This window comes from Vicia villosa, linkage group LG4, assembly GCF_029867415.1.
Source record: "Vicia villosa cultivar HV-30 ecotype Madison, WI linkage group LG4, Vvil1.0, whole genome shotgun sequence".
Lineage (NCBI taxonomy): Eukaryota > Viridiplantae > Streptophyta > Magnoliopsida > Fabales > Fabaceae > Vicia > Vicia villosa.
The window spans coordinates 52601163-52611269 of NC_081183.1; the positions used below are offsets into that span (position 1 = coordinate 52601163).

General features: G+C 34.2%; 2 protein-coding genes across 2 annotated transcripts; one reads left to right on the forward strand and one right to left on the reverse strand.

Moving 5' to 3' along the window:
• The first annotated feature begins 1692 nt into the window (after positions 1-1692).
• On the forward strand, positions 1693-5860 carry LOC131594806 (pentatricopeptide repeat-containing protein At2g39620-like). Its single transcript, XM_058867010.1, has 2 exons — positions 1693-5078; positions 5534-5860. The coding sequence occupies exon 1, from the start codon at positions 1911-1913 to the stop codon at positions 4509-4511; it is 2601 nt and encodes an 866-aa protein (XP_058722993.1). The 5' UTR covers positions 1693-1910; the 3' UTR covers positions 4512-5078; positions 5534-5860.
• Positions 5861-9034: 3174 nt separating this feature from the next.
• On the reverse strand, positions 9035-10107 carry LOC131599169 (glutamine synthetase leaf isozyme, chloroplastic-like). Its single transcript, XM_058871614.1, has 3 exons — positions 9866-10107; positions 9675-9714; positions 9035-9472 (listed from the first exon to the last, which is right to left on the reverse strand). Exons 1-3 carry the CDS (start codon positions 10075-10077, stop codon positions 9437-9439), a joined length of 288 nt encoding a protein of 95 aa, XP_058727597.1. The 5' UTR covers positions 10078-10107; the 3' UTR covers positions 9035-9436.

Consider the following 10107-nt stretch of genomic DNA (forward strand, 5'->3'; position numbering starts at 1 on the left):
TTCAAGCTCATTTATGGTCAACAATGAACCAACCAACAATTGAGTCTAAACAACTAGCAACTCCAACTAGTTTGAATCAAGTAGCAAAGAAAAAGTTTGTTCATATTTTTGGATTTTTATGTTAATCCTATAACAACACCACAGTTATTTCAAGGCATTTTCATCACTAACATATTTGAAGAATTAACACAAACACCTAGAGTGAAACAATTATGTGATACCTCAATGTTTCAAATCAAACTAAAATTCAAACAAGCATTATCACAAACACATGATCTACACTAATATTTTCAAGAATTCACATCACAATTATCAACAATTCACATAATCAAATAAGAGATGTTGAATAAAGAGGAAGCTTGATCAGAAAATAAATCTGAAAGAAAGAAGTCAAAAATCGCAAATCAGAGAAGTCAGAGAGAGAGACTTAAGAGAGATGAAGATCTTGAGTTTTGTTCTTGGATCTTGAATCTTGATGAAGAAGTTGTTGGAAATTGTTGAAGTTGTGATGAACTTGATGAAGATTGAAGAACAATTTAGAGAATTAGGAGAAAGAGGATTTTGATCTTTGAGAGAGTGAGAGAATGTTTTTAGAGGTTTTTTTGGTGATTGGTGAATTATGAGAGAATTATGAGACAAATGTGAATATATAGTATGAGCCAAAGTGAGTGGGTTAGACTAATGAGCCTCAAAATAGTCCAAACAAATAGTGCAGAATTTTATTCGGTCAAACCTCGACACGTTCGAGTCAAATTCGAAGGGGGCTCTGTGCAAAATTTGGGACCGGGCCGAGAAGCAAAAACGTAGCTGACATTGATAAAAAGGAAGGAGATATGAATTTTTGAATATTCAGCAATCGACATAAAAACGAATAGCACTGTGTTAGGTGTCTGTGCCAATCACTAACACGTCTTCGTGCAAAAACTAGTATTGATCGGGGCAGAATTCAGACTCATACTTCAAAGCATAGTTGTAGATCTTTGAGTCAGTGACGTCGTGTAAAAAGATGAGCTCAATCGGATAAGAAATGACCAATTAAATTCGACTATTAAATTCAAATTTCCCTTTCCGGTTCAGCCACTTCGTTTTGCAAAATAAACAAAAAACAAAGGTCTTCGGAGTACCGTTCTAATTCGGCCTTCAAAACAAAGTCGTAGATAATAACATTTGTGACCTTGTGTTAAAATATAAGCCCGATACAATAAAAATTGACCGAGTTACGAGCTTTGCAAGATTGAGAATACTGTGGAACGCATCACCGGGTTATGATTCAGCACGGACAGTTTTCGGAAATGCATCTCCGGACGAGTTCATTGAGAATTCAGAGATACAATTCCGGAGGTAGCGTAACCTTCTTCAGAATGAAGAGATACCGTTTACTTTAAATTCCAACTTCTTTTGCTCCTTTTGATTTGATGGAACACAAGTATGAAATTTTGAAGTGAAAAATTTGTTTGAGAATTATGGGTTTTTGGAGAGAGTTTATGGAGAAAAAATGGAAATGAAATCTGATCATAAAGGTGGCTTGTTTTAACAATAACATATTTAATTTTTTCATAAATATATCTCCGAAAACTAACATATAAAGGTGAGAGATTTCTAAATTTCTACTTTAAATGTTTGGAGATATATCTCCATATAATTTTTTAGATTGCTCACTTGACAATTTATTTATCACTATGTTCGGAAGATATATCTAGAAAGAAAAAAAACTTTAAGTATGATTGTAGGGTGAAATTATTTTTGCTTATTGGTTAGAGATATGCATTTTTTTGATTTTGCATGAGTTCTTTTCCACTTCATGAATTAAGAAATTCCCCGTGTTTGAGATGATATTTACAAAAATTCGGAGACCAAACATTCATTTCTTCACTCACGCATGCATCTTCTGATTGTGATTGTGTTACAAAATGAGATTGAGAACCATTATTACATTTACTTTGAAACACTCTAATTCACTTCACACTCATTCCCTTGCAATTCCACAACATCACCGCAACAACAACTACCTTAAACTTGTCCGTTCATGCAAACACTTGAACCCTCTCCACCAACTCTACGCCCATTTCCTTGTTTCAGGTCTCTTCCACCAATCCAATTCACCTCAATCAACATACCACCCATCTCTCATTCTTTGTAATACATTGATTAGACTCTATTCTACACTCCATCACTTCCACAAAGCCATACACTTGTATCACACAATGTTACAAATTGGACTTCAACCTGACAAATACACCTTTACCTTTGTTTTGAAGGCTTGTACTGCTGCTCTAGATTTTCATGAGGGTGTTTCTGTTTACCGTGATGTAGCTGCTAAAGGGTTAGAATGTGATGTATTTATTGGGACTAGTCTTGTTAACATGTTTTGTAAAATGGGTCGTTTGGATAGTGCAAGGAAGGTGTTTGATAAAATGCTTAAGAAAGATGCTGCTTCTTGGAATGTGATGATTTCGGGTTTGTCGCAGAGCTTGAATCCTAGTGAGGCGTTGGAAATGTTTTGGAAGATGCAGATGGAGGGTTTGGAGCCTGATACTGTGAGTATCTTGAACCTGGCTCCGGCTGTTTCTAGGTTAGAGGATATTGGCTCTTGTGAGTCTATTCATGGTTATGTGGTTAGGAAAGGCGTTTGTGAGGTGGTTTCAAACTCATTGATCGATATGTACTCTAAATGTGGTGAGATACGTCTGGCTCGTCATGTTTTTGACCGGATGCGGGTTATAGATGATGTCTCGTTGGCAACAATGATGGCTGGATATGTACGCCATGGTTGTTACTTTGAGGTTCTTGAATTGTTTGATAAAATTAAGCATAGAAATGTTAAGATGAATAAGGTAGCAATTGTAAATGCTCTTTTGGCTGCGGCAGAAATGAGAGACTTAGAGAAAGGGAAGGAAATTCATAATTGTGCTTTGCAGATAGGGATAATGTCAGATATTGTTGTTGCTACTCCTGTAGTGAGCATGTATGCAAAATGTGGCGAGTTGAAGAAGGCAAAAGAATTGTTTCCGAGTCTTGAAGGAAGAGATTTGGTTGCTTGGTCTTCTTTTTTATCGGCTCTTGTTCAAGCTGGTTATCCTGGAGAGGCATTGTCTATATTTCAAGAGATGCAGCATAAAGGCTTGAAACTTGATAAAGTGATTTTGACGATTCTCGTTTCCACTTGTGTAGAAATTTCAAATCTTAGATTAGGGAAGACTTTGCACTGCTATGCTATTAAAGCAGATATGGAGTCTGATATCTCAACAGTAACAACTCTTGTCTCAATGTACACTAGATTTGAATTATTTATGCATGCTATGAGGCTTTTCAACAGAGTGCAAAATAAAGATGTTGTGGTGTGGAATGCTTTGATAAATGGGTTTGTGAAATATGGCGATCCATATCTTGCATTGGAAATTTTCCATAGATTACAATCAAGTGGTATTCAACCAGATAGTGGAACCTTGGTGGGTATGGTTTCAGCTTGTTCCATAATGGATGCCCTAGATCTAGGAACATACTTTCATGGAAATATTAAAAAGCGTGGTTTGGAATCTGACACTCATGTAAAAGTTGCTCTAATGGACATGTATGCCAAATGCGGGAGCCTTTTCTCAGCTAAATGCCTGTTTCTCTTAACCAAGCATGTAAAGGACGAGGTATCTTGGAATGTAATGATTTCAGGGTATCTGCATAATGGATATGCCAATGAAGCGATTTCCACTTTTCAACGGATGAAATTAGAAAACATATTGCCGAACTTAGTCACATTTGCGATCATCCTTCCGGCTGTTTCGTATTTGACAGTATTAAAAGAGGCAATGGCTTTTCATGCCTGCATAATCCGAATGGGATTTCTATCTAGTACCCTTCTTGGAAACAGTCTCGTAGATATGTATGCTAAATGCGGTCAACTTAGTTATTCTGAGAAATGTTTTCATGAAATGGAAAACAAAGACACTATCTCATGGAATGCAATGCTTTCAGGATATGCAATGCACGGCCAAGGTGAACTTGCCGTCGCTCTTTTTTCACTAATGCAAGAGACTAATGTTCATGTTGATTCTATTTCGTACATCAGTGTATTATCTGCTTGTAGACACGCTGGTTTAATTCAAGAAGGAAAGAACATTTTTGCCTCAATGTGTGAAAAGCACCATGTTGAATCCAATATGGAACACTATGCCTGCATGGTTGATCTTTTGTGCGGTGCTGGTTTATTTGATGAAGCTCTTAGTTTAATTAATAAAATTCCAACAGAACCTGATGCTCAAGTTTGGGGCGCCCTCCTGGGAGGGTGTAAAATTCATTCCAATATTACATTAGGAGAGGTTGCCCTGGATCACCTTGTTAAACTTGAACCGAGAAATGCCGCTCATTATGTAGTTTTATCAGATATTTATGCTCAATGTGGTAAGTGGAATGAGGCCAGAAGGACAAGATCACATATGAATGCTCATGGCTTGAAGAAAATTCCAGGATATAGTTGGATTGGAGCCCACAAACAAGGTTCATGCCTTTCTTGCTAGTAACGAAGCTCTGCCACTATCAACACGGACTAGCAGAACAAAGGAGTTTTTTTTTCTTTAAAACCAAAAAGAGGAGAAGGTATGCAATCAAAGTTCCTCTTTCCGATTACAAATTGAAAAGAAGCCTTACAAGAATCACCAAGTTATGTAATAACGTCTACTAGAATTTAAATACATTATTATCGTGTATAACACTTGAAAATCTAAAATGGCTATCCCTGTGTGCTATGTAACTTTTGGAGACTCCTCATTTTGCATTGCCTAGTTGAGCTGTCATACAGCAGCTGGAGGAGTTAACAGAAAAGCAGCGAAGATGACACAAAACAGCTCAGGAGTTGATTAAATCTGCTTCCTAGAAAGCTTTTGAGAATTAGGATTGCAAATGCTGCAGAAGTAAGCTGAAGAGAACCGTCTAACCGTCTAATTCTACAGCTACAGCAGATGACAAATTTGGGAATGAATAGGTGGTCCTGGTCGCAAACTTCCTGAACAAAAAGACCAGAGAATACTGCCACTGTTTTGCACGATGGTCAGGTTTCATGTCACATCTATGAGAAGAGATGGAAGGTGCTGGTATTATAATATTAGTCTATTGTTTCTCAAATTTTAGATTTTACAAGGAATAAATTTATGTTTATAAAATTGCTTATTTGAGTTGATTTTAGATAATTTGAAACCATCAAGAGATTAAAATTTTGAGATATAAAGAGATTAAGTTCCTAAACTTGTTTATCATTGTATAACTGTTTACTTACACTTGTATGAACTTGATGATGTTTGGCACCTGAGCTTTCAAGATACTTGTTTTTTTAGTTCAATTCATGGATTCAACAATCTTTGGCTGTTATTTAGTTACCTTCTTCGGTGATAATTGATATTGCTTTTAGTTACCGTTTAGCAGACTAGAAATCAAGACACGTAGGGTTAGAATTTGCACCAACTGATTACTGTGTTGTGACTTGTGTCTATCATATTTATTATTAACTCTTACTTCTTTGTGATAATTTTCCTTTGGCTTGTAGGTAGCAAATATTTCAGGCAAAACCATTCACAGTTATTTGTTTTGTGAACACAAGAAATTGGTGGAAAAGATAATGAAATGAGGCAAAAAGGATAGAGGCTGTTAGCATTGGTTCTGAATGTCCTGAGAGTCTAAGCATTTCATCTTTCAGTGTACAGTTTTTTTCTTCATATAGTGTTCATTGCCTCTCCACAGTTTTGTATGGTTATATGAACCCAGGTAGATCATTGGATGACTATTTCTGCCAATTTACTTCTACATAATACTTATAACTTAAGTAAGTTTTGGTATAGTATGTACCAAATTTTTATATACCAGTAGAAATATATATTCTAACGTGTTTTTCCGTTTGATTTTCTATTGCGCTTAATTGTAAATTAATGTTAACTGCATGACTTTGTTATATTGCGCTTAATTGGAAATTAATGTCAAGTGCATGACTTTGTTATATATACTTAACATTACTCATATTTTAGACCATATTTATACTAAGTTTACTACCAAAACTAGTGGGAAACCCGTGCGTCCGCACGGGTTCTGGGTGTGGGTTGGATCGAATTTATCAGATAAATTTTTTTATATTAAATTGAAATATAAAGTTTTAATATTGAAATAAAAATATTGAATTGATAAAAAATAATTCAAAAATATTTTTAACTTATAGAATATGGTATAATATTAATAAGAGTATAATGTATCAAATATTGTTTAGATTTCATTTACTAAACATGAATAAGAGTAATAGGTAATTGAATGTATGTTATAAAAATTAAATCAAAAAGTGAAAAATAACTATTATATAAATTTGCACGGTACGGGTTTGGGATGGACCGAGTAGATAATTGTATATGTTTTAAAAATAACTATTTTTCTTAAGAACTATTAACCAATTATTGTGAAAAATAAAAATAAAAAAATTTTAAGGTTGATAGAATTGTAATAATGTTTATAAAGTTTAATAGATTAGAAATAAATATCCAAAATTAGAATTATTTAAAAAACAAAATATTATCATCATCGTAAAATAATAATAAGTAGGTTATCTTAAAAATTGTAGTAGTCAAACAAACACTATATGCTTTCTTGTGCTATGAGAATTAACTCTGAAAAACCTTAACCTTAGTAAAAGAATAAATATATACACTTATTAACTATATGATATGATTGTTGGTTTACTTTCCATCATTATAAATTTAAATTTGCTTCCTTCTATTGCCTTATAACAAATTTAGTTTTGTTCTATTTAACCCTTTCTATTTAATATTTATTCATGACTAAAGAATATTCATGACATGAGTGATAAATAAATTCTATTAATGTCTTCAAATATTGACAAGCAGTGATTTTTTAAATAAGCATTATTCAAACTAATGTTTCAAAAACAACAAAGTTAAAAAATGACTTGAAATGGGGCCAAAAAATAAGGTACCTGCAACTCACCGTAAGCATATCATAATTCATTCCAGGTTCCTACTGTTTGTCATTGAGCATAGAAAATTCAGAATATTCATGCTATACATTCAGCTTAAAGCAAGAAAAATAAACTAAAATATGTCTCGGGTTCGATTTTATCAATACTAATAAGCCTCCACAAGTCAGCCGCATTAAACCTATGCCATGTCTAATCTGCAAACAGCCATGAACCTGTACAGAAAAGAGCTAATACAGGGACCAATTCTCGCATAACCTGCAGTTGACAGTTCAGTCCAAAAAACAATCCAAACAGTCACCTACATTCTTTGTAAAAAAGGGAATAATAAACCAAGCCAAGCACAAATCCTGCATTAATACATCATTCAACATACAGTAGCCATACATCATACACATCAAAAACCAAATTCAGACCCAAATAAATAATAGCCATATGATCTATTCATACAAACCCAAAAACCAAATTCAAACCATAAACAATTCCACAATACAATACCCTGCCCTAAATTACAAAAGAAAACCTACTGCACATAACATATTCAGTTCATCCACACTCTCAATACCAATCCACATCATAAATATACTGATACAAAAAATCCAACAACAAAGTTGCAGCCCTGCACATTAATCGAACCAGCAGCACAGAAGAAAAAAACTCGGAGAATTTCTAACATCAACCTTCAGTTACAAAAAGATACTATCCAAACACACTCCTAACAAACCCCATAACTACCTATCATAACAAACTTCCAACATTCTAACCAATTAGTTACAACCCTTAACTAACTATAACAAACTACTAACAAAATAACCAACCTACACCTAACTGTCATAACAGCAAAAACAGAATCATAACCATCAGTTACACTACTTAACAGAAAATCAGAATGGAGAAACAGAGGTAACAGAAATAACAAACTGAAAAAAAAGAGAGATAACTAACCTCAATCTCATTCTCAAACTTCTCCTCCATCTCTCTATATAACAGAACCATATCCACCTTTCATTGAGTTTTTCTCCTCTCTTCACTCTCATTCTCCTTTCATTGGTACAAGCAACTGTAAGAAATAAGTTGTATCTCATGACTTTCTACTTGATCTTCATGAATAAAATAAAATGGAAATAAAAGAAAAGAAATTAAATAATAGAGTAAAACCTGAATTCGTTTCAACTAAAAACCAACATATATATATATATATATATATATATATATATATATATATATATATATATATATATATATATATATATATATATATATATATATATATATATATATATATATATATATATATATATATATATATATATATTTTTATTTATATAAATATTCATATCATTTAGAAAACACAAGCACATGGGTAAAATAAGCTTGAAGACATGACAATGACCCTGCCGCGAGAAGAAAAATCATAATCAGTCATAGTTTTACCAAATTTCTTGTGTTTAACAGAACTACCAGCTTGAATACCAGATGAATAGTTTTTGGCATCAGTAGGTTCCATATTTGACATATAACATTTTTAAAAGGAAACAACTTTACCGAGAAATTAAAAACTCGACAACATGATAGTAATCTCCTCCCTCTTTGTATCAGGAGTCATCGGTGCTTTAAACGATATCTTGCAACGTCAAGCTTATCCGCTAACGTACCAATTTCGTTTCTCCCATGGTCATCATCACTGTATACTACAATAACCTCTCTCCATCTATAATAGGCAGTGGCTAACCATGTCTGCTATTGCAATCATTTGAAAAATGTCATTAAAAGCAATTATAATGAAGAACGGGAATTGAAGCGAGGAAAGAGTAGGATCTGTAGCTACCTTGTCAACCAAACTCATGTATAACATTTGAAAACATATGTATGTAAATGAGCCTGAAATAGAAAGTTCTATCAAACCCGCTCATCAGTAACATTATAACAACAGTCTCCTCAGCAATCTTCCACAAACCTCATCACATTAACAGCAACCATTCATACAATACCCACCTTTCAACCATTCAAAGCCGCAACAATAATACTCCTCATTCATACTATCGCCGCTGAACCAACACAAACAGCCACCTTGTTACACGAAAATCGTGAATATCTGCCTCACATAAGCACCGGATTTCCTCACTTCAGCCGCTAAATAATCGTGCCAACAACCTTTAAGGTCACAAGTTCAACTCGCTTGCACTGGTTGGTCGGAACTGTTTTCGAACAAACAATTTTAGAATCGCACCACCACCACGGTTCAAAATCCGACGCCGGCATCCCTTTCGTCTGCTATTACGTGGGGTATTTTTCTTTTACCTCTTATTATTCCTGGGTTGCCATGTAGTTTCAAATGTTTCCTTGAATTGTGTTAGAGAAGGATACACTGAAAACTTTGAGTTTTGTTAGATTTATTTTCTCAGTTTTTTCTGCTCCACTCTCTATACAGTCTGCGATATGCAATTTTGGAAGCAGCCAAAAGAGCGGAGATTGCTATCGCAGTAGGATAATAGTGAACGAAGGTGTGCTCTGCAAAATAGAAGAAAAAAAACAAATCAATATTATATATTCTCCAAGCAGAATAGAGAAATCAAAGTTCGACTTAGGAAACTTAGAGGGATGTGAAACAGGTTTTGATATGGTCTGAGAATAAAAAACATACATATAAGATTACAATGAATAGCATGAGATATATCAAACAATATCATAGTATGAATATTCATTAACATACCCTTGATTTGCTGCGCACATCGATTCCTGTTCCACCAATCCTGTTTCAGAAAAGAGTATCACAGATTTAAACACCATGTATCGTCATACATAAGCCATGAAACACTAACAAACCATGAACACTGAACACGTCAATACTTGTAAGAATCAGACACAGCAAAATACTAACAGAGACAAAGTAGAATGAAGTACCATATGTACTCAGCAATTATGTTGTCACTGAATGGAGTGATGTCCCAATTAAGCAAATCCTCCACCCTATTGATGGTGCCATTTTCAGAGTTGATTGCCATAACTCTAAATTTAGCCGAACGCGTAACTTTCTTGTTTTGTTTCTTAACTAAAGAACTCCACATCTTTGATATGATCTGAGTTGCACACTGAGAGGTTTTCGTGATTATCATCTGCCATTGCGTCGAAGGTTCCAAAATCTA

Excerpts from the sequence above, each read along its gene's own strand:
- LOC131594806 (XM_058867010.1), top strand. The coding sequence starts at position 1,911 with ATGAGATTGAGAACCATTATTACATTTACTTTGAAACACTCTAATTCA.
- LOC131599169 (XM_058871614.1), bottom strand. The coding sequence starts at position 10,077 with ATGATAATCACGAAAACCTCTCAGTGTGCAACTCAGATCATATCAAAG. Across the intron at positions 9,715-9,865 it reads ATAATTGCTGAGTACATATG|GATTGGTGGAACAGGAATCG; the intron begins GTACTTCATTCT and ends TTTCTGAAACAG. Across the intron at positions 9,473-9,674 it reads ATGTGCGCAGCAAATCAAGG|AGCACACCTTCGTTCACTAT; the intron begins GTATGTTAATGA and ends TCTATTTTGCAG.